Source organism: Gorilla gorilla, chromosome 1 (assembly GCF_029281585.2).
Source record: "Gorilla gorilla gorilla isolate KB3781 chromosome 1, NHGRI_mGorGor1-v2.1_pri, whole genome shotgun sequence".
Classification (NCBI taxonomy): Eukaryota; Metazoa; Chordata; class Mammalia; order Primates; family Hominidae; genus Gorilla; species Gorilla gorilla.
In genome coordinates this window covers 83101128-83126693 of record NC_073224.2, presented here as the reverse complement: position 1 = coordinate 83126693, position 25566 = coordinate 83101128, and the positions used below count along the sequence as shown (strand labels likewise).

The window sequence follows — 25566 nt, the reverse complement described above, 5'->3', positions numbered from 1 at the left end:
AACCTCTTGAAGGAGAACTACAAACCACTGCTCAAGGAAATCAGAAAGGACACAAACAAATGGAAAAACATTCCATGCTCATGGACAGGAAGAACTAATATTATGAAATGACTATACTGCCCAAAGTAATTTATAAATTCAATGCTATTCCCATTAAACTGTCATTGACATTCTTCACAGAATTAGAATAAACTATTTTAAAATTCATATGGAATAAAAAAAGAGCCTGAATAGCCAAGACAATCCTAAGCAAAAAGAACAAAGCTGGAGGCATCATGCTACCCAACTTTGAACTATACTACAAGGCTACAGTAACCAAAACAGCATGGTATTGTTACAAAAACAGACACATAGACCAATGGAAAAGAATAGAGAACTCAGAAATCAGACCACACACCTACAACCATCTGATCTTCAACAAACCTGACAAAAACAAGTAATGGAGAAAGGATTCCCTATTTAATAAATGATGTTGGGAAAACTGGTTAGCCATATGCAGAAAATTGAAACTGGACCCCTTCCTTACACCTTATACAAAAATTAACTCAAGATAGATTAAAGACTTAAATGTAAAACCCAAAACTATAAAAATCCTAGAAGAAAATCAAGGCAATACCATTCAGGACATAGGTGCAGGCAACGATTTCATGAGTAAAACACCAAAAGCAATTGCAACAAAAGGAAAAATTGACAAATAGGATCTAATTAAACGAAAGAGCTTCTGCACAGCAAAAGAGACTATCATCAGAGTGAACAGACAACCTACAGAAAATTTTTGCAATCTATTCATCTGACAAAGGTCTAATATCCAGAGTCTACAAGGAACTTATACAAACGTACAAGCAAAAAACAAACAACCCCATTAAAAAGTTGGCAAAAGACACGAACAGACACTTCTCAAAAGAAGACATTCAAAAAAAAAAAAGGCCGGGCATGGTGGCTCATGCCTGTAATCTCAGCACTTTGGGAGACTGAGGTGGGTGGACCACCTGAGGTCAGGAGTTCAAGACCAGCCTGGCCAACATGGTGAAACCCTGTCTCTACAAAAAAATATAAAAATTAGCTGGGCATGGTGGCACACATGTAATCCCAGCTACTCAGGAGGCTGAGGCAAGAGAATCACTTGAACCCAGGAGGCGGGGGTTACAGTGGAGGCGGGGGTTACAGACCCAGTCTGAGTGACAAGAGTGAGACTCCGCCTCGAAAAAAAAAAAAACACATTCATGTAGTCAGTAAACAAACATGAAAAAAAGCTCAACATCACTGATCATTAGAGAAATGCGAATCAAAAATACAATGACACACCATCTCACGCCAGTCAGAATGGCAATTATTAAAAAACCCAGAAACAACAGATGCTGGCAAGGTTGTGGATAAAAAGGAATTCTTATACACTGTTGGTAGGAATGTAAATTAATTTAACCATTGTGGAAGACAGTATGGCAATTCCTCAAAGATCTAGAGACAGAAATACCATTTGACCCAGCAATCCCGTTAGTGGGTATATACCCAAAGGAATATAAATCATTCTATTATAAAGATATATGCATGTGTATGTTCATTGCAGCACTATTCACAATAGCAAAAACATGGAATCAACCCAAATGCCTATCAATGATAGACTGGGTAAAGAAAATGTGGAACATATATACCATGGAATACTATGCAGCCATAAAAAGGAACGAGACCATGTGCATTTAAAAGACATGGATGGAGCTGGAAGCCATTATCCTCAGCAAACTAATGCAGGAACAGAAAACCAAACACTGTATGTTCTCACTTGTAAGTGGGAGCTGAATGATGAGAACACATGGACACATGGAGGGGAACAACATACACTGTGGGGGTGGGGGGAGGGACAGCATCAGGAAGAATTAGCTAATGGATGCTGGGCTTAATACCAAGGTGATGGGTTGATCTGAGCAGCAAACCACCATGGCACACGTTTACCTATGTCACAAACCAGCACATCCTGCACATGTACCCTGGAACTTAAAATAAATGTTGAAGGAAAAAAATAAAAATAAAAATAAATAAAATAAAATGTTGCACCCTATCTCCCAGCAGGAGATGCCTCCTAGATGAGAATCAAAATCAATGACAGGCCCAGTGTGGTCACACCTGTAAAGCCAACACTTCAGGAGGCTGAGGTAGGAGGATTATATGAAGCTAGGAGTTCAAGACCAGCCTGAGAAACATAGCAAGACCCTATCTCCATAAAAAATTTAAAAATTGGCCAAGCATGGTAATGCCTGCCTGTGGTCCCAGCTACTCAGGAAGCAGGAGTATCACTTGAGCCCAGGAGGTGGACGCTGTGGTAAGCTACAATCACACCACTGCACTCCAGCCTGGGTATCAGAGGAACGCTCTGCCTCCGGAAAAAAAAAAAAAAAAAAAAAATCAAAGCAAAGCTACAGTAATCACATAAAATTTAATGACTGATGATGGTAATATTAAGATTAGTATTAGACATTTCCTATAGGAAGAATTCAGTTATTATTAGTTATTACTAATATTGAAAATAATGAAACTAGGGAACTATATCATAGATTAGTGCTTGTAACAATGTTAATAACTACTTAATGAAGATTGTTAAAATCAGAATATCTCAAAAATAACAACATTGAACTTAATTTTCATCCCTTCTGACATTCAAACCACCTTTTATCCAAAACTTACGTGGTGTAGTCATTTTTGCGAAGATAGGAGTCACAATATCTTCCAGTTGTTGTCTCTGCTCAAAAAGCTCATTAATGGAAGCTTCTGTATGGGTTTCCAACCACTCATTTTTTGCACGGCATGCACTGAGGATGGTATTCTAGGGACAGAAATACAGAGTTTGCTCTCCACTTATTTATTGAAAAATAAAACTCAACAGTATCTCTAAACCAGCACGTCCAACTGAACTTTCTGTGATGATAGAAATATTCTGTACCTGCATTGTCCAATACAGTAGCCATTAGATATAAATAGCTATTGAGCACTAGAAATGTGGCTAGGGTGACTAAGGAACTACATTTTAAATTTTATTTAATTTTAAATAATTCAAATTTGCATAGTCACATGTGGCTAGTATCTATTATATTGGACAGTGCAGCTCTAATGTTAGTGGAATATGAGCACAATAAAACTCACCATCAAGAGTCATGAAGCCTGGTACCATTCTACACTTTCTCCCTAATTCTTTATTTTTGTTAAGCCCTGTGACTAAAAGAAGTACTTGCAAAGACCAGAAAAGAATGGGTGGATGGTATGAGTTGCACGCAACTCAAAAGACAATGCTGATATTTTATTCCCTCTCAAATGGTTCACAGAAGGAGGAAGTTCAAGAAATACAAGAAAAGCTCCATCTTACTGAAAATCTCTCAATTTGCACTGTAAAATTATCTCACTGAACATATGCAGCAAATTTCTGATGTCTGATTTAAGATGTTTATTATACTATGGTCTGTAAAAATAAAGATAAATAAATACATTTGTGGTATGTCCTGTCCATACTGTTAAATAATAAGCAGTAGCATATGCAGAAGTATGTAGAAGCAAGTAGACTTAGAGAGGTGTCCATAATATCTTATTGAGAAGGAAAAAAAGTAAAATTAAAGAATAATATATATAAGTGTGATCTCATTTTTATAAAAACAAAGTCTTTCATAAAATTCCTATTATGTGTATGGATACATATGATTATATAAGTGAAAGGGAAAACATAACACAAAATTATTATCGAAACCACAGAGTAGGTAATAAGAATACAAATAGAAAAGGGAAAACTATTATGTTTGCTCTAGACATTCTGATTTTTTCTAATTATTACTATGTATACATAATAATTTCTAGTTCAAATAATCAAATTTTTAAAAATTAAATTAAGAATGTTCTAGTGACTAGTTTGACAAAGCACTATTTCTTTGTGTCAGGAAAATTTTGCTTTGCAGATCTGATAGCTCGAAAAGCTATTCTAATAAATTTTGCCTACATTTTGTTTGTTTCACAAGAGATTTTGCAGAGTACTCTACAAGACACAAGTGCAATGTATAACTTATCAAGTGCTTAGACTTGGTGATATCTTATACTTTTAGCAATACCTAATTCTTTTTCATCTGAATAATAAGTCACAGGAAATTCACAGAGCATCCTGCACAAAAATATACGAAATAATTTAAAACCAAAACACATTTCTGATACCTTCAGTATATTTTTTAAATGTACATTCAGAGCACTAAACTATTCCACAGGGAATGCTTAGATCTAGTACTTAGATATGTGGCAAGTGGGCTTTAAAATTATTGTGTTTACAGCTGTGTATCTCTTTTCCCATTCTGGAAAATTTGACACATTAAATAATATGCAATGTATTTGTACATGTACATATATACTAAAATATACAATGTATATCTCAGTTTTGAAGCAAAATAATGAAATGAATATTTCCATTGTATTATTTTGCACCCTACCAGTCCAGAACCAGAACACTACCAGTACTATTAATACAGCTTCTGTCCCTCCCCATCCCACCCCCCTGACTGCCTTCAAGAGATAACTATGATCTGTGCTTATCCCTTTGCTTGGCTTTTTAAATAGTTTTACTCCCATATGTAGGCATCCCTAAATTATATAGTTTGATATTGCTTGTTTTTGAGCTTTATAAAAGTCTATGTAGTCTTTGATAATTTTTTTTACTCAATATTACATTTCTAAGATTCGGCCATGTTGCTGGGTTTGATACTTAGTACATCTCTATGTCACTCTTTAATACTATTTATTTTAGTTTTGATCAGACTATCTATTAGAGGTTTATAAAGAAAGGAAGGGAAAGTAGGAGGGAAGAAGGAAAGAAAGAGGGAGGAGGGAGGAATTAAGGACCACCACCTGCCTTTAGAACATCAGTGCAAAAATGTAAGACAAAATTCTCAAAACACTACAGAACAAGCAATAATCACAATACAGTACCTTGTCTTCCTTAAGGAGTTTCCCTGATCCCTTTTCTGTGTCAGTAACAGCTAAAGAGACTTTTGCAATGTATTTTTTCAGAGTCAGCCTTGCATCTGAAAGAATGGACAGAAACACACACATGACAAGACAAACACAAGAGGCAGAGCAAGATAGTCAAATGGAAGCCTCCACTGTCCACCCCACCCCACAGAAACGCCAAATTGAAAAACTATCCATACAAAAAAGCACCAACATGAGAACCAAAAATCAGGTAAGCAATCACAGTAGCTCATTTTAACATCATATTAAGGAAAGAGGCACTGAAGAGGGTAGGAAAGACAGTTTTGAACTGCCTACACCACACTTCCCCCCTACCCCTGGTAATAGCCACACACTGCAGACAGAGAATCTATATGCTTGAGGGAGAGCACAGTGACTGTGGGACTTTGCACTACAGCTCAATGCTCCCCTATCATAGAAGAAAGCAACATGGGGCAGAATTCAGCTGACAACCATGGATGCAGCATTTAGACCAGCCCTAGCCAGAGGTGAAGCACACAGCCCAGCAGTTGGAATCTGAGTTCCAGCAGGCCCCACCACTACAGGCTAAAGTGCTATGGGGTCCTAAATAAACTTGAAAGGCCATCTAGGCCACGAGGGCTGCAATTCCTGGGCAAGTCCTAGTGCTGTGCAGGGATCAGAGCCAGTGGACTTGGGGTGCACATCACCTAGTGAGATACCAGCCTGAATGGCCATGAGAGTGCTTGCCACCGCTCTGCCAATCCCAGGCAACACAGCTTACAGCTCTGGCAGAGACTCCTTTCCTCTGCTTGAGGAGAAGAGAGGCAAAAGTGAATAAGACTTTGTCTTGCAACTTGGATACCAGCTCAGCCACAGTAGAACACGGCACCAAGCAGAGTCCTGAGGCCCCCATTCCAGGCCCTAACTCCAAGGTGGTATTTCTAGACACATCCTGGGCCAGAAGGGAACCAGCTGCCTTGAAGGCAAGGACCCAGTCCTGGCAGGATTCATCACCTGCTGACTAAAGAGCCCTTGGGTCCTGAATAAGCAGCAATGATACCTAGGCAGTACTCACCACGGACCTTGGGTGAGACTCAGAGCCATGCTGGCTTCAGGGCTGACCCAGAACATTCCCCAGCTGTAGTGACTATGGGGAGAGACACCTTCTGCTTGACGAAAGGAGAGGGAAGAGTAAATGGGACTTTGTCTTGCAACTTGGGTACCAGCTCAGCCACAGTGGTGTAGCACACCAAGCAGGATCCTAAGGTCCCTGATTCCAAGCCTTGGCTCCTGGAGAGCATTTCTGGGCCTGGCCTGGACCAGAGGAGAGCCCACTGCCCTGAAGGGAGAAACCCATGCTGGGCAGTATTCACCACAGTCTGATTGTAGAGCCCTTGGGCCTCAAGTGAATATCAGCAGTAGCCAGGTGGACTTGCTGTGGGCCTGGGCAGTGGTGGCCACAGGGAGAGACTACTCTGTTAGAAGAAAGGGGAGAGGAAAAGTGGGAAGGACTTTGTCTTATGGCTCGGGTGCCAGCTCAGCTGCAGTAGAATAGAGCACCAGCTAGATTCCTAAGGTTCTTGACTCCAGGACTTTACTCCCAGATGGCATCTCCAGACCCACCCAGAGCCTGGGGGAACTTGTTGCCTTTACGGAAGGACACATGCCTGGCTGTATTTGCCAACTGCTGATTGTAGACCACTGGGCCTTGAGTGAATATAAGCAATAACTAGGCAGTGGCCACCACCGGCCTTGGGCAAGACCCAGTGCCATGCTGGCTTCAGGTCTGACCCAGGGCAGTCCTAGTGGTGGTGGCCACAGGGGTGCTTGTGTTACCCCTCCCCCAGTTCTAGGCAGCTCAGCACAGAGAGACTCTGTTTATTGAGGGGAAAGTAAGAAAAGAAAAAAAGAGTTTCTGCCTGATAATCCAGGGCATTTTCCCACATCTTACCCAAGACCACGAAGACAGTATCTCTACAAGTCTGCAAGAGCCACAGTGTTACTGAGCTTGGGGTGCCCCCTAATGCAGATATGGCTAGAGTAACCAAAAACTTAGATCACAACATCCAAGTCCCTTCAAATACGTAGAAAGCCTTCCAAAGAAGGACAGGTAAAAACAAGCCCAGACGGCAATACCTACAATAAATACCTAACTCTTCAATGCCCAGATGCCAGTGGACATCCACAAGCAAGAAGGTCAGTCAGAAAAATAGGACCTCATCAAACAAACTAAGTAAGGCCCCAGTGATCAATCCCAGAGTGAAAGACATATGTGACCTTTCAGAGAGAGAATTCAAAATAGCTATTTTGAGGAAACTCAAAGAAATTCAAGATAACACAGAGAAAGAATTCAGAATCCTATCAGATAAAATTAACAAAGAGTTTGGAACAACTTAAAAGAATCAAGCAGTAATTATGGAGCTGAAAAATGCAATTGACATACCAAACAATGCATGAGAGTCTCTTAACAGTAGAATTGATCAAGCAGAAGAAAGAACTAGTAAGCCTAAAGACAGCTTATTTGAAAATACAGTCAGAGGAGACAAAAGAAAAAAGAATAAAAAACAATGAAGCACTCCTATAAGATCTAGAAAATAGCCTCAAAAGGGCAAATCTAAAAGTTTCTGGCCTTAAAGAGGAGGTAGAGAGAGAGCAGGGTAAAAAATTTATTCAAAGGAATAAATTTATTCAAAGGAATAATATTAATAAAAAAAAGAACTTCCCAAACCTAGAGAAATATATCAATATTCAAGCACTAGAAGATTATAGAACACCAAGCAGTTTTAGCCCAAAGAAGACTACCTCAAGGTATTTAGTAATGAAACTCCCAAAAATCAGGGATAAAGATCCTAAAAGCAGCAAGAGAAAAGAAACAAATAACATATAACGGAACTCCAATACATCTAGCAACAGACTTTTCAGTAGAAACCATATAGGCCAGGAGAGAGTGGCATGACATATTTAAAGTGCTAAAGGAAAATAACTTTTACCCTAGAACAGTGTATCCATGAAAATATCCTTCAAACACATCAGAGAAATATTTTCGCAGGCAAACAAAAGCTGAGGGATTTCATCAACACTAGACTTGTCCTAGAAGAAATGCTAAAGGGAGTTTTTTAATCTGAAAGAAAAGGATGTTAATGAGCAATAAGAAATCATCAGAAGATATAAAACTCACTGGTAATAGTAAGTACACAGAAAACCACAAAATACTATGTATGACACTGTAATTATGGTGGGTAAACTACTCGTATTTTGAATAGAAAGACTAAAAGATTAACCTATCAAACATAATAATTTTCAAGACATAGGCGGTACAATAGGATATAAATAAAAACAACAAAAAGGTAAAAAGTTGGAGGGGAATGAAGTTAAAGTGTAGCTTTTATTTGTTTTTCTCTTCGCTTGTTTGTTTATACAATCTATGTTAAGTTGTCATCAGTCTAAAATAATGAACTATAAGATACTATTTGAAAGTCTCATGAAATCTCAAATCAACAAAGCTGGGCTTGGTGGCTCACATCTATAATCCCAGCACTCTGGGAGGCCAAAGCAGGCAGATCACTTGAGGTCAGGAGTTTGAGACCAGCTACTAAAAATACAAAAATTAGCTGGCGTCGTGGTGCATGCCTATAATCCCAACTACTAGGGAGGCTGAGGCAGGAGAATCGCTTGAAGCCAGGAGGCAGAGGTTGCAGTGAGCCAAGATTGTGTCACTGCACTCTAACCTGGGTGACAGAGTAAGACTCTGTCTAAAAAAAAAAAAAAAAAGAGAGACACAAAAAATAAAAAGCAAGAAATTAAAAGGAAGACAGGAAGGAAGGAAAGAAGGAAGATAAGACCACAAAACAACCAGAAAACCAATAGCAAAATGGCAGGAATAAGTCCTTACTTATCAATAATAACACTGAATGTAAATGGACTAAACTCTCCAATCAAAAGACATAGAGTGGTTGAAGAGATAAAAATCAAAGATCCAATTATCTGTTACATATAAGAAACACACTTCACCTGTAAAGACACGCATAAATGGAAAATAAAAGAATAAAAAAAGATATTCCATGCCAATGGAAACCAATAAAGAGCAGGAGTAGTACACTTACATCAGGCAAAATAGATTTCAAGAAAAAAACTATGAAAGAGACAAAGAAGGTCATATATAATAATAGAGGGGTCACTTCAACAAGAGGATATAACAGCTGGGAATATACATGCACCCAATGCCGGAGCACCCAGATATTTAAAGCAAATATTACTAGAGCTTAAGAGGGAGCTAGACCCCAATACAATAATAGGTGGAGACTTCAACACCCCACTTTCAGCATTGGACAGATCATCCAGACAGAACATCAAAAAAGAAACATCGGACTTAATCTACACTACAGACCAAATGGACCTACTAGATATTTACAGAACATTTCATTCAGTGACTGCACAATGCACATTTTTCTACTCAGCACATGGATCATTCTCAAGGACAGACCTTATGTTAGGCCACAAAACAAGTCTTAAAAGTTTCAAAAAAATTAAAATTATATCAAGTATTTTCTCTGACCACAATGGAATAAAGCTAGAAATCAATAACAAGAGGAATTTTGGAAACTATACAGCACATAGAAATTAAACAGTATGCTTCTGAATGAACAGTGTGTCAATGAAGAAATTACTAATAAGAAGGAAATTTTTAAAATTCTTGCAACAAATGAAAATAGAAACACAATATACCAAAACTATGGAATGCAGTGAAAGCAGTACTAAGAGGAAAGTTTATAGTAATAAACACCTACATTAAAAAAATACAAAAACTTCAAATAAACACCTTAACAATACATCTTAAAGAACTAGAAAAGCAAGAGCAAACCAAACCCAAAATTATTAGAAGAAAATAAATAAAAAAGATCAGAACAAAAATTAATGAAATTGAAATTTTAAAAAAATTCAAAAGATCAATGAAATGAAAAGTTGGTTTTTTGAAAAGATAAACAAAATTGGCAAACCATTAGCCAGACTAAGAAAAAAAGAAAGGCCCAAATTTTAAAAATCAGAAAAAAATGAAAAAGAAGACATTACAACCAATTCCACAGAAATTCAAAAGATCATTAGAGGCTACTATGAGCAAATATATGCCAATAAATTGGAAAACTTAAGATAAATGGATAAAGTTCTAGACACATACAACCTGCAAGTTTAAACCATGAAGAAATCCAAAACCTGAATAAACCAATAACAAGTAATGAGATCAAAGCTGTAATAAAAAGTCTCCAAGCAAAGAAAAGCCCAGGACCCAATAGCTTCATGCCGAGTTTTACCAAACACTTAAAGAACTAGTACCATTCCTACTCAAACTATTCTGAAAAATAGAGAAGGAGGAAATACTTGCAAATACGTTTTACAGAGCCATTATTACCCTGATATGAAAACCGGACAAAGACACATCAAAAAAAAAAAAAAACAAACAAACCCCAAAACTACAAGCCAATCTCCCTGATGAACACTGATGCAAAAATCCTCAACAAAATGCTATCAAACTGAATTCAACCACACATTTAAAAGACCATGCATCATGACTATCATCATGACCAAGTGACATTTATCCCAAGGATGCAAGGATGTTTCAACAAATGCAAATCAATTAATGTGATACATCATATCAACAGAATGAAGGACACAAACCATATGATCATTTTAATTGAGGCTAAAATTTAATATTCCTTCATGTAAAAATCCTCAAAAAATTGGGTATAGTAGGAACATACATCAACACAATCAAAGCCACATATGACAGACCCACAGCTGGGTCATATAGAACAGGAAAAACTAAAAGCCTTTCCTTTAAGATCTGGAATAAGACAAGAATGCCCACTTTCACCACTGTTATTCAATGTAGTGTTGGAAGTCTTACCTAGAGCAATCAGAGAAGAAAATAAAGGGCATCCAAATTGGAAAGGAGGAAGTAAAATTATCCTTGATTCCGGCTGATATAATTTTATATTTGGAAAAGTGTAAAGACTCCACCAAAAAATTATTAGAACTGATAAACAAATTCAGTAAAATTACAGGATACAAAATCAACATGCAAAAATCAGTAGTATTTCTACAGGCCAACAGTGAACAATCGGAAAAAAAAAATCAAGAAAGTAACCCCATTTACAATACGTACAAAGAAAATAAAATACTTTGGGATAAACTTAACCCAAAAAGTGAAAAATCTCTATAATGAAAACTATAAAAGACTGATGCAAGAAACTGAAGAGGACATAAAAAATGGAAAGACATTCCATGTTCATAGATTGGAAGAATCAATATTGTTAAAATGCTCATACTACCCAAAGCAATGTACAGATTCAATGCATTGGTATCAAAATACCAATGACATGCTTCACAGAAATAGAAAAAACAATACTAAAATTTTTATGGAACCACAAAAGCCCCAGAATAGCCAAAGACATCCTGAGCAAAACAAAAACATAAAAACTGAAGGAATCACATTACTTGACTTCAAATTATACTACAGAGCTGTAGTAACCAAAACAGCATGGGACTGGCCTAAAAATAGACACATAGACCAATGGAACAGAATGGAGAACCCAGAAATAAATCTATAAATCTACAGTAAACTCACTTTTGACAAAGGTGCCAAGAACATACATTGGGGAAAGGACAGTCTCTTCAATAAATGGTGCTGGGAAAACTGGATATCCATAAGCAGAAGAATGAAACTCGACCCCATCTCTCACCATATACAAAAATTAAATCAAACTGAATTAAAGACTTAAATAAGACCTCAAACTATGAAACTACTGTAAGAAAACATTTGGGAAACTCTCCAGGATATTGGTCTGGGCAAAGATTTTTTCAGTTAATACCCTACAAGCAGAGGCAACCAAAGAAAAAATCGACAAATGGGATTATTACATTAAAAAGCTTCTGCACAGCAAAGGAAACAATCAACGAAGTGAAGAGGCAACCCACAGAATGGAATAAAACTACCCATATGACAAGGGATTAATAACCAGAATATATAAGCAGCTCTAACAACTCAATAGGAAAAAAATCTAATAATCCTATTTTTTTAAATGGGCAAAAGATGTGAATGGACGTTTCTCAAAAGACATACAAAATGGCAAACCAGTATATGAAAAGGTGATCAACATCATTGATCATCCAGAGAAATGCAAATCAAAACTACAATGACATATCATATCACCATAGCACTCCACAGATACAGACATATAGATTTAGATAGATACAATTATTTTCTGTATCTCCCTACTAGAAAGTAAACTCCATGAAGGTAATGATTCTGTTTTGGGCTACGTTGTGTATGTATTCTCAGCTCCTAGAACAATGTTTAGCACACAGTCAGCACTCAACAAATATTTGTTATATGAATGCTTACACAAAATGTCTTTGCTTATTATGTTTCCCCAATCTTAGATACCCTCTCTACACAGCCACCTACAAAAATTCTACTCATTCTTCAAAGCCTACTCACGTATCTTTTTGCAAAATTTCCTAATTCCCCCAAGTGGGACTCATTGCCCTCTCAACAGTTATGTGATTATAATTTTATTTAGTTCTCATTTACTAAAATCTAAAATTTTTTAGATTTAGTAAAATGAGAACTATTTATTTTTTATAATAAAATCAGAATCATTTTAATTATTACATTAGGTTTTGCTTTTACCTCTAGATTGTACACTCCTTAAAGGCAAGGTCTATGTCCCATCTTTTTATCATATACCATGCCACCTTCCTCACCCCTCACCCACTACCTGATAGTGCCACATCACCACCACAGGAATATATTATAAGGGATAGGCACTCAATATTTGTTGAACTATTTGAAGGGAAGGACATTCCCAAACAAAAAAATAAAAGCAGATGCTGGGTTATGTGAAGTGGTATACTATTTTTTAAGTAAATGTAAAACTGCAGTGCTTCAGAAGAAACGTTAGAGGTGACATGAGTAAATTGTTTCCATAAGATTCTATTAATATGACTATAGTTGAATTTATTAGCTAGCAAAATATTAGTAAAGTGTTCATGTTTAAGAAAATTGAAGAAGCTCAAACCATTCTGGCAAAACAACAACACAACAACAAAAAACTATCTTTAAGAAACTCAATGTGATTGGTCAGGTGACACCTTTTAGTTCCAATGTGGTTATTTATGATGTCACTGAACTTATCCCTGAGTCACTATGATTGATAATGTTACAATGATCATCAGTGTATCCTTTGCTGGGCATGTTTTGCTGACTGGCAAGGTTATATGAAGTGCTTTTATTGAAGCACCATTTTAACTAATAGCTCATGGTATTTTCTGCTTCCCTTCGTAGGGAATTTAGTTATTTTATTTTATTATTTAGCTAATTTAGCTATTTTAAAATAGCTAAATTTTAGCTACTTTTTTTTCAATTGACAAAGAAGGATGTCTAATCAAAGACTACCGCTGATTTTTTCTCTGTTGTTTATCTGCTTCTTCGGGGAGAGTTTCTGCATTTGTGATGGAACTGTCTGGACAAAGGTTGGATGGGAGATTCTTCCAGAAGAAGTACATTATTGGAAAGTTAAGGGTTCTCCATCTCACTGCCTGCCTTATCTTCTGGATAAACTATGCTGCGACTTTGCTAACATGGATATATTTCAGGGTTGTTTATATCTCATTTATAATCTATTACAAGCTGTCTTTTTCATCTTATTTGTTTTGTCTGTGCATTACCTGTGGATCAAATGGAAGAAACACCAAAAAAAGGTGAATTCGTGATACAAGTAGTAATAGTTACAAAATCTCTAAGGGTTTAGAACATAATATTACTAGTTTCTTTGAGAGAGGGTACCGTGTTTTATTCCTCATTGTAACCTTCCCCCAACTTCCCATTCATTCCCAGCATCTAGCACAGTATCTTGCTCATACTAGGTGTTCAACAAATGTGTATTGAATTAGAAGGTCCTTAGAATCATCTAGTCCCCTCTACTTCAAGTTACAAAACACACCAAAAAAAGTAGTGTGCGACCATGAGGAGAATGTATGGAAAATCAAGTTATCTGTCTGGGTCCTTAGGTAAGTCATTTGCTCTTTCTCAGTTGCCTCATCCACAAAAGGATCTGTAACAAGAGATCTCTTAGAACCCTTTCAGATGTATCTAAGAAATCTAAGTACAAAAGGTGTTTTTGTGGGCTTTTATATGGGCTATAAACTAATTGCTAATATTAGAACAACTTTCTGAGAAATGGAGCTTTTAAACTATTATATAATTTCCCACTTTGCCAATAGATGACACCATAGTTTGAGAGGCAACCTTAAAAGCTCTTTGATCAAAAAACAAACAAAACCTCATTAACCTTCAGAAGAATTAGATATTTATAAATGTTTTCTTGTTTTTAAAATGACTATTACTTTATGGTGTTATACCTTGAGGTTCTTTCATAAAGGAATACATTTTGCTAATCAAATAATTTCTCCCAAGAGAGTACCCTAAACATAGGACACACTAATTGTTTGCTGATGGTGATAAGGATCATACATGTGGCATATAGATAACATTTCCTCTGCACTTATACCTTTCTTCTATAGTAACCTTCATTTAGTATAAATAATTGATGTGTGCTGTTTTAATAAAGTTTGTTTACACATTTAGAACATAAATTTAATTTGAACTATATTATTAACTATACTATAGTATTGAACTCTACTGTTTTATGTAGATAAAATCTGTATTGTTTTTCTCCTTTTAGCTGAAAAAGCAAGCCTCCTTAGAAAAACCTGGTAATGATCCAGAAAGCCCATTGATCAACAACATTGACCAAACACTCCACAGAGTGGCAACCACAGCATCAGTGATATACAAGATCTGGGAGCACAGGTCTCACCATCCTTCCTCTAAGAAAATTAAGCACTGCAAATTAAAGAAGAAGAGTAAAGAAGAAGGAGCCAGAAGATACTAAATATATGCATATGCAAATGTAGCTTAGTCAAATATAGAGATCACAAAAGAAATCTATCATCTAAGGATAAAAATGGTTCTTTGGAAACCTTTATAAACTTTTTGCCACAATCTTTACTAAAATTTTCCAAAGAAGCCTGGGTTGAAATGTTACTTCCCATTCAATTAAAAAAGAACCCGGACTTACTAAAGTACTAGAGAAGAAATTGTATACTGTAGAAAATGAAATAGAGGTTGCTCTTCAAAGGGACATTCCTCCAAGTCTAATTCAGAATAGATAGTAACCTCTCTTAGAAGAAAAATTTACTCAAAGACCTGTGCTAATATTCTTAAATTCTGCTAGCTGTAATAAAGAAATCAATATACTCTGTTCTTAGCTCCCACATTTTAGCCTAGGTATTTGCCCTGGCATGCCTGAATAGGTCCAAGCAAGCATGAGGTCATAGCCTGTTTCTCTTTCCTTATTTGGAAGTGTTTTTGCCTCTCTCAGCATTCCACAGGTTAATTCCTCTCTTTCTTTGTTCTCCTCTGCCTTTGCCTCTTTTGGGAAGTTCTAAGTTGCTAGCCAATCAGGTCGAGTACAGAGTGTGAGGTCCCATTCCAGCCAATGGAAACCGGACACAGCAGTAGGGTGGCTGCATCAGGTTATAAATTACCCTGTCTCTTTTGTTGGTGTGTGGCAAGACTGCTAGCAAGCAGCACCCTTTCTGCAGAAAGTAAACTAGCCTTGCTGAGAGATCCTTTGTCTCAGTGTTGATTTTTGTGACACTAAGCACCCGTTCCCAACAATTTGGTGGCCCGTAGGGGATTAACATTCCCCTCTGGGACAGTCTTTGGTCCTCTCTCATGGGGAGGTGCCCCACCGCCCATTGCAGCAGCCCCTGGAGGAGAGCCAGGACCTACCCAGAGCAAGGAATATAGTTGGATTCTCAGCAACGCGGGGAAAGAGAGAGGCTTGCGGGACCGCAGTGACCAGGTGACTCCATGCATGGGCCAAGGTAGGAAAAGCTGCAAGAGGGTGGCAAAGTATTTCCTTGGTGGTCAGCTTTTGGAGGCTGAGTGTGTGTGTGTGTGTGTGTGTGAATGACTACCAGTCTGTTGCTGGACAGAGTGCATGAACACAAACAGGAAGGGTGTAAGGAACCACCGAAAGGGAAAAGGAGGAAGGTTAACCTCCCAGGGAAAGAGAATCGGCGAGACATCTCTGGTGTGAGAGACTGAGCCTTTCACAAGCCTTTAAGGATGGGACAGCCAAGACATCCCCAGTCTGAAGAATCTGGGGGATTGAGCCTTCCTGGGAAAAGAACAGGCGAGACATCCCTAGCACAAGGGATTGGGCCTATCTAGGATCCAACATGGGAAAAGGCCCTTGGCAAGCCTCCAAAGGAAGGAAGGGCAAGAAGCCTCTAGTAGGAGAGGTTGAGCCACCCCCAGCCCCCCGCCGCTGCCATATCCAGGAGTGCTAGAAACCTCCAGCAAGGAGCAAGGGGGGTTGAAAGCTCCAGGGAAAGGGCCTATCCCAGGCACCACCCCAAAACTTCAAGATAGGAAATGTTTCGAGTAAGACAGGGAAGATAAAGACCTGTGGCTACAGCAGTATTAGTTGAAGAAAGTAGAAAATTAACCTTTGGGGGGAAATTAACTGTAAGCACGCCCCACCAAGTTAGAGCTATTTTAAATCAAAAAGTAGGAAGGTGGCTTACTGACTCCAGAATCTTGAAATATAAGGCTATTTTGCTAGAAAAAGATGATTTACCCTTGACTACTGATAATTCACTCAACCCAGCGGGTTTCTTGGCAGGAGACCCAAATTTAAAAAACACTCGTGTCTAGATTTGATTGACTACCAAACAAAAGTCAGGCCAGATCTAGGAGAGGCCCCTTTTAAAACAGGACGGCACTGGTTTATAGATGGTTCCCCCAAAATAGTCAAAGGAGAAAAACATAATAGGTATTCAGTAATTGATGGAGAAACTCTTGAAGAAGTAGAGTCAGGAAGACTGCCCAATAATTACTCTGCCCAAACCTGTGTCCTGTTTGCACTCAACCAAGCTTTGAAACATTTGCAGAACAAAGAAGGAACTGTTTATACTGATTCTAAGTATGCCTTTGGAGTGGCACATACAGTTAGAAAAATTTGGGCTGAGCAAGGTCTTATTTACAGTAAAGGCCAAGATCTAGTCCACAAAGAACTAATTTTTCGTGTCCTAGACAATCTCCAGTTGCCAGAAGAGATAGCTATTGTACATGTCCCAGGGCATAAAGGACTTTTCTTTCACAAGTCAGGGAAATAACCAAATGACCTTGCAGATCAGATAACCAAACAAGCTGCTGTTTCTTCTAAAATGCCTTTCACTCAACTCCTTGCCTTCCTTCCCCTACTGCAGTCCCCATCTTCTCTTCCACTAAAAAAGGAAAAGTTAATAAAAATAGAAGCTAAAGAGAACACGGAAGGAAAATGGATACTACCAGATCAAAGGGAGATGTTATCCAAACCTCTCATAAGGGAGTTCTTAACCATGGTTCTCAGCCTTCATGGGTGTATAGGAATTTATACCCTAGCCAAGCAAGTTACAAATAGTTGTCTAGAATGTTAAGAAAACCAACAAACAAATCATAAAGAAATCACCTCCAAGGGGGAGGGATCCAGGACTAAGGCCATTCCAAAGTGTTCAAATGAACTGCACTGAAATGACTCCAATCGTTTGCCTCAAGTATTTGTTGGTAATAGTAGATCAGCTCACTCACTAGATTGAAGCTACCTCCTTTTCAAATGCAACAGCTAATAATGTAGTTAAAGCATTAATTGAGAATATAGTGCCCAAATTTGGGCTAATAGAGAATATTGACCCAGACAATGGAACCCATCTCACAGCCCATGTCATTAAGAAGCTATCCCAGGTTTTAAACATTAGATGGGAGTATCATACCCCTTAGCATCCACCTTCATCAGGGAGGGTAGAAAGGATGAATCAGACTTTAAAGAACCATTTAACCAAATTAGTTCTAGAAACTCATTTACTGTGGACCAAATGTCTTCCCATTGCCTTATTGAGGATCAGGACAGCTCCCTGAAAGGATATAGGCCTGTCTCCATAGGAAATGTTATATGGATTGCCTTATTTACATTCCTCAGCTGATGTTCCTATGTTTAAAACTAAGGATCAGTTCCTGAGCAATTATATACTTGGTCTCTCCTCTACCTTTTCTTCTCTTAAGGTCAAAGGTCTCTTAGCACAGGCCACCACTAGAATTTCCAGCACACCAGCACCAACCTGGGGACCACCTTCTCATCAAAGGGTGGAAGGAAGGGAAACTCGAGCCCACCTGGGAAGTTCCCTATCTGGTGCTGTTAACCACCGAGACTGCCGTCCGCACAGCTGAGAAAGGATGGACCCACCATACTCTAGTCAAGAAAGCAGCTTCCTCGTCAGAATCATGGGTTGCTGTACCAGGATTGAGTCCTACCAAGTTGAAGTTAAAGAAAGCTTAATTTTTATATACCTTCTATATTGCTTCCTTTCCTTTCCTTATTCTGTTACTAGTTCCTTTGTTATTAATGTAACTAAGTCTGACTCACCTCGGACCATTGCCTTTAATGCTTGCTCTGTCACACCTTGTGGAGATGTGAAGGATCAATGACAGCTAGCCTTTTCACACAAATATTTATGCCCCAGCCCTCTAACTGACACAGTTATTCCTAGCTCTCATAGTTGTGATCGCCTGCAGCTGAGACACCAATTGTCTGCTCCTACAGCCTGGCAACCTTGCAGTAGCTGGAACTATGTCCTTTGAACTACTCAGGAGCAAGGTTAGACTTCCACGGAAGAGGTCTGTGCAAATCTAAAATCCCTCATCTATTTCACTAAAGGGATTACCCCTTCTAACTGTCAGCCTTATCAGTGTAACCCTGTCCTTCTCTCTCTCACCACCTCCACCTTAACTGATTCTAAACTTGCCCTTGTTCACTTCTATGGTATGGGGATTGATGTAAATGGGAAAGACCCCCCTAGGCATTTTTGAGATATGCATTATTCCCCAATCTTCCCCTTCTTCGGTAGCCTCAGTTTTAAATCCCACACCAGTTGCTCCTACACCTAATGATAAAACTAGGGTGTCTATTGTGAAAGTGAAATATCTTAAGACAGACCTTAGCCACTGAGATAGGATATCAAGATGCAAATGCCTGGCTGAAATCGATTAAATATTCCATTCACACTTTAAATAAAAGCGATTGTTACGCTTGTGCACACGGTAGGCCAGAGGCCCAGACTGTCCCCTTTCCACTCGGATGGGCTCCTTGTTGACCAAGCATGGACTGTATGGTGGCTCTCTTCCAGAATCCCACTGCTTGGGATAATCCATCATGCCAAGCTCTCTCTGCTGTTTCCTGAAGTTCAACACACTGAGGGTCAGGCCCGGAGGGCAATCCAGCTTCCACCTCTAAATGCCAAGTTTACTTCATGCCTCTCATGGCAAGGGGAGAATTTAGTGTTCCTTGGAAGCATAAAAAGATGCAAAGAGCTCAGGCCTTTCCAGAAGCTTGTTCATCAGTCCCCGAGCTGTATGACGGTACTGTGGAGGACCTTTACTGGACATTCTGCCTTATAATTGGAGTGGTACTTGTGCTCTAATCCAATTGACTATCCCCTTCACCCTGGCATTTCGTCAGTCTGCGAAAGTAAAAACAAGACACTGCAGGCCAAGGGAAACTCCATATGAGTCCTTTGATCCTCAGGTTTACATAGATGCTATTGGGGTCCCGTGAGGAGTGCCAGATAAGTTTAAAGCATGGAATCAAATAGCTACAGGATTTGAATCTACATTGTTCTGGTGGTTAACTATATATCTATAAAGAAAAATGTAGACTGGATAAACTATATTACAATCAGCAATGATTCACAAATTATACTAGGGACTCCATCGAAGGGATAGCTGAGCAACTAAGACCTACCAGCCAGATGGCCTGGAAAAAATAGAATAGCCTTAGATATGATATTAGCAGAAAAAGGAGGTGTTTGCATAATGATTGAAACTCAATGTTGTACCTTTATTCCTAATACTACTACCCCTGATGGAACTATAACAAGAGTGCTACAAGGATTAACAGCCCTATCCAATGAACTTGCCAAAAATTCTGGATTAGATGATCCTTTTTCTAAAAGACAGAACATTGGTTCAGTGGATGGAAAGGGATTTTCACTTCAATTCTCACCTCGTTAGCTCTTGTTATTGGTGTACTTATTCTCATAGGCTGTTGTATTATTACCTGCCTTTAAAGTTTTATACAAAAACTTGTCTCTGCCACTCTTACAAAGTTAATTCCTAACTTTTCTTCACCCTATTCAGAAAGATTACTTCTCTTAAAAGGACAAACAGAGCAACTGAGTCAAGACATGTTAAACAAGTTTAAAGAGGAATTATAAAATAAAAGAGGGGGGAATTGTAGAAAATGAAATAGAGGTTCCTCTTCAAAGGGACATTCCTCCAAGTCTAATTCAGAATAGATAGTAACCTCTCTTAGAAGAAAAATTTACTCAAAGACCTGTGCTAATATTCTTAAATTCTGCTAGCTGTAATAAAGAAATCAATATACTCTGTTCTTAGCTCCACATTTTAGCCTAGATATTTGCCTGGGCATGCCTGAAGAGGTCCAAGCAAGCATGAGGTCATAGCCTGTTTCTCTTTCCTTATTTGGAAGTGTTTTTGCCTCTCTCAGCATTCCACAGGTTAATTCCTCTCTTTCTTTGTTCTCCTCTGCCTTTGCCTCTTTTGGAAAGTTCTAAGTTGCTAGCCAGTCAGGTCGAGCACAGAATGTGAGGTCCTATTCCAGCCAATGGAAACCGGACACAGCAGCAGGGTGGATGCATCAGGTTATAAATGACCCTGTCTCTTTTCTTCGTGTGCGCTCTTGTGGCAAGACTGCTAGCAAGCAGCACCCTTTCTGCAGAAAGTAAACTAGCCTTGCTGAGAGATCCTTTGTCTCAGTGTTGATTTTTGTGACACCAACCACCTGTTCCCAACATATACTATCACTGCTACATGTTTAAGTGTTTTGTTATTTTTAATGTGTTAGATTATATATAGAATAGAAGCTTAATTTAGTGTTTCAATACATCTCTGATAAATAATATCTGTGATTTGTCTTATTTGCCTGAGAATTTTTTTTTTTTTTTTTTTTTTTTTTGAGACAGAGTCTCACTCTGTCACCCAGGCTGGAGTGCAGTGGCTCCATCTTGGCTCACTGCAACCTCTGCCACCCTGGTTCAAGCGATTCTCCTGCCTCAGCCTCCCGAGTAGTTAGGATTACAGGCTCCTGCCACTGTGCCCAGCTAATTTTTGTATTTTTAGTGGAGATGGGGTTTCACCATCTTGGCCAGGCTGTCTTGAACTTCTGACCTCATGATCCACCTGCCTTGGTCTCCCAAAGTCCCGGGATTACAGGTATAAGCCACTGCACCCAGGCTTCCTGAGAAAATTTTATAACCACAGGAAGACTTTTAATTTCCTACTTCAGATTGCTAAAATAGCATGGAAATATTAAAGAATATATTAATTTTTAAGTATAAATGTTTTCATTTTCAGCATAATAAATGATTATAGATTAATGTTTTTTTAATTTCAGACTTTTGTTGACAAGACAATTCAATTTTTTAAACTATGGTTACCATATTTTTCAAAGAACAGCTAGGAGATAGGCCTGAGACTGGGATGGAAGATTTGACTTAAAGTATCTTGAAAAATCCCAGAAAAAATATATCTATAACATATCTGCCATCATTATAAGAGAGGAAAAAACTTTTCAAAAATAATACTTGAAACAGTAATAAACTTTACAGTTTTATAAGTAACGGAAAAGAATAGTACCTGGCTTGGGCTATTATGGATTACAAAAGGTTTATTTTGTTCCACTTTCCAGACTCCCTTTACCTCCATTCCTCCTTAGCACAACCCCACCTTCACATTTCTATAAATGTTTGTTTCATACTTTCAGAGTTCTGAAATGTTAGCTAATTCCCTCTAAGAGAATATTAATATACATTTATTCTAATGGTGAACTGTTGAAGACTTTAAAAATCCCCAAACCTCTAAAACCCAAAGAAATTTATCTCTAATAATGGAATTTTCAGTAGAATGCAGAAGACTATTTGGGGTAGGGATTTCTGAATCCTTTAAGTCTCCCCAGGTAACTCCTACTCTAATCACTAGAAGAAACAGAAGTGACATACATTCTTGATAAGACTGAATTAAATAAATGTTAAATTTTATGTTATTTATGTTTCTGACATTCCACAGCTACATTACTATGAAACTCCATTCTGAATAAGACTGAATTAAACAAATAGTAAGGCTGAATTAAATAAATGTTAAATTTTATGTTGAGTTATTTATGTTTCTGACATTCCACAGCTACATTACTATGAAACTCCAATATTAATTTAATCATTGATCTGGAAACACAATACTAGTTTGCTTTTTATAGTTTTCATTTCTTTTCACCACTAAGACATATTCGGTATAATTGCTCCAAGAACCTAAGGACCCAAATTAAACAGATGGATATTATGAAGAAGGAAGCCAATAATACCTCACATCCATAAGCCCCAAAAAATTTTTCAGAAAAGTTACAGCAAAATTTGTCCTTGAATTGTGATTTTTAAGTACTATGGGTCATTTTTCAAAAATGGATTTTAAATTATGGAATGTGGGCTGGGCATGGTGGCTCATGCCTGTAATCCCAGCACTTCGGGAGGTTGAGGAGGGCAGATCACGAGGTCAGGAGTTCGAGACCAGCCTGACCAACATGGTGAAACCCCGTCTCTACTTAAAATACAAAAATTAGCCAGGCATAGTGGCACATGCCTGTAATACCAGCTACTTGGGAGGCTGAGGCAGGAGAATCACCTGAACCCGGGAGGCATAGGTTGCAGTGAGTCAAGATCACGTCATTGTACTCCAGCTGGGGCAACAAGAGCGAAACTCCATCTCAAAAAAAAAAAAAAAATTATGGAATGTGAATTTCACCTAAAATTACTAATCATGGGGGGAATCAATTGAATTATTTGCTATTTGTGTTTTCCTTTTACTTACAGATCTAATCATAAAAATAGAAGATATTGACATAAGATTGCTTATAGAAAATATTTAGTTCAAGTGGACAGTTAATTATAAAAATAATCTACAAAGCACAACTCATCTCTTTCTTCCCAAATGTGTTTCCTTCAATTTCCTTATTTCTATCAATTATTCTAGTCCCTTTCTCATTTTATTCATGAACATGCATCTTACCACTACCAGCTGGATCTTCCTCAAGTTCACTTTCATCCTCTTCCTCTTCTACATAAAAATTTTCAGTGGCTCCCAGAATACAATAAAAACACCTTAGCCTGGCATTTAAGGGTATGGTGTAATAAAAGCAGCAGCATTTTTCAAGTGCTGACCACATGCCAGGTATTGTGGTAACTGCTTTATATCATCTCATTTAATTTTCACAGCAATCCGCAAAAGGTGGGAACTATATTATTTGCCCCTTTTTCAGAGAAGGAAACTGAGGTATAGAGAATTTAAGCACCTTGTCCAAGGTCACATAGGTTTCAAGTAGGGACACCAGTATTTAAACTCAATCTCAAGAATACATGTACTTAACTCTTTTATTATTCTACCTATGTTATAGCCTACCTGTGGAAACTATGACCTACTACTCAATAAGGCAATCTTGTCACCATCCTCCAACATGCCACTTTCACTCACAGCTCTAAGATTTTGCTCATGCCCTTTCCCTCTCTATTGCATGTTCAAATCCCATCCATTCTTCAAGGCCCAGCTCAAGCCCAACATGCGCTGACTTCCTATTCTTCCACCACCCTATAGCACAGAATACTTGCTCTGCCAATTTTAACCTTTAATCACAGTCTTTCTGATATTTTTATATAATTGTTGAATGTGTCCCTAACTTATAATCTCCCACCTAACAAATATCCAGAGGGTAGGAACAACCAATTATATCTACAGCAATACTATGCTCACAATGGGAATTCAATAAATGCTTGCTAAAAACAGGAATGCAGATAACCATGCAAAATAAATGCTGTAAACGTCATAAATACTAGCTTAGTTACAAAGGTACATCTTCCTGAAATCTCTTTAAGCTATATTTCACAGGGTTGTGGAAGTATATATGCAAAATATTAGCAAAAGTCAAAATAGTACTATTTTTTGAACTTTGTATTGAAGTATAACTTACAAACAGAAAAGTACAAAAACCATGCGTACGGCTCAATGAATTTTCAAAGAAACATACCCATGTACCAGCAACCAGGTTAAGAAAAAGAACATTACATCCCAGAAGTTCCCCCATGCCATAAGGGTAGCTACTATTCTGACTATTAGCACTATAAATTAATTTAGCCTAAATAAACCTTTCTAAAATTATTGTTACAACCTTTTATATTTGAGGAATCAAATGTATTACTCAAATATGCTATTTTTTAAACATTTAAGAAATGATCCACTTTGCCCGAGTCTCTCAAAAAATGGCCTTGAACATACATATTGAACATACAATAATCTTCTTATAGAAATTATTTTCTCATAGAAAATTATTGGTGAGACAGAAGTTGGTAAATCAACTAGCTTCCAATATGTTCAGTTCCTAATAAATACAATGTTTATGGCCAATAGCAAAACAAAGAAAGAGGGGGAGATTTCATGTATTATCACCAACTGTGACTGTGGTTGTATCCACAAATAAAACACTGTGAAAAAAGGTGACATATCCTATAACTCATAGGAGAAAAACTCATCACTCAGTCAGTTTGCTAACCCCTTGTGAGCTTCCTTACCTGCCCAGTCCAGGAATTCAACACATTCAGTCTGAGAATATCTAGCAGCAACATCTCGAGCCCTTTCTTCCCGGAAGTTCAAAGCTTCTATATCAACATCCAGTTCTACCAGTGCTTTCAAAGTTTCCAAACGACCCCAGGCTGCAGCACAATGTAAGAGTGTGTACCCTAACAAATGGAATGAAGATGGTGAGATCAAACAGACTACATTGTTTTAGGCTAATTTAGGTAGTGGAAGATCATAATGGTGATCAAGTTATTGAACAATTACTATGGGCCAGGCACTATTCTAACTGTCTTACATATAGAAAACTCATTTAGTTTTATAAAACCACTATGATGTCAGAACTACTACAGTTCTCATTTTATAGACAAGGAAACTAAAGTCCAGGTGGGTTAAGAAACTTGCCCAAGGAAACATCCCTGGCAAACAGTAAATGATGGATGCAAGATGCCAGCATAGACTGTCTGAAGCCTGAGCTCTTCAACATCATGGGAGGAAGATGGCAATCTCCCTAGCAGTCATCTATTCTGAACACATCTGGACCTATGATTTTAAAGAATTTTTATCAAACTCTAATTAGCATTATTGTTAGGACAATCATACAAATTACTACAACTGTGTATACCTTAGGTTTGGAAATTCTTTTAATTAAAACTAAAATTATGGCCTATCAAATTAGAAAGTCATTTCTTAGACTTTCTCAAGTGACTATCATGAGGTATAATTGTAAACAAGAAGAATATGGAAGGCATCTTTATTTTTCAGATTGATTTTTTAAAAATTAAAGATCATTGTTTGAACTTGCTCACAAGGATATA

The 25566-nt window shown here is 37.9% G+C and overlaps 2 protein-coding genes across 8 annotated transcripts in view; one reads left to right on the top strand and one right to left on the bottom strand.

Moving 5' to 3' along the window:
* Positions 1 to 25566, bottom strand: part of ANKRD45 (ankyrin repeat domain 45) — a 101868-nt gene that overhangs the window by 8966 nt on the left and 67336 nt on the right. For all 7 annotated transcript variants that reach the window (XM_063710813.1, XM_055365999.2, XM_019036933.3 and 4 more), the window contains 3 exons: positions 24745 to 24912; positions 4951 to 5045; positions 2680 to 2818 (listed from right to left, as the gene is read on the bottom strand). In XM_063710813.1, the coding sequence (XP_063566883.1) occupies positions 2680 to 2818; positions 4951 to 5045; positions 24745 to 24912 (402 nt within the window). The remainder of the gene's footprint in view (positions 1 to 2679; positions 2819 to 4950; positions 5046 to 24744; positions 24913 to 25566) is intronic.
* Positions 13178 to 15281, top strand: TEX50 (testis expressed 50). The gene is made up of 2 exons (XM_004027919.5): positions 13178 to 13710; positions 14694 to 15281. Exons 1-2 carry the CDS (start codon positions 13387 to 13389, stop codon positions 14901 to 14903), a joined length of 534 nt encoding a protein of 177 aa, XP_004027968.1. The 5' UTR covers positions 13178 to 13386; the 3' UTR covers positions 14904 to 15281.

What these genes read in the sequence shown, in the direction of transcription:
- TEX50 (XM_004027919.5), top strand. Translation starts at nt 13,387, where the DNA reads ATGTCTAATCAAAGACTACCGCTGATTTTTTCTCTGTTGTTTATCTGC. An exon ending in GGAAGAAACACCAAAAAAAG is followed by an intron (nt 13,711 to 14,693) that starts GTGAATTCGTGA and finishes TTCTCCTTTTAG; the next exon opens with CTGAAAAAGCAAGCCTCCTT.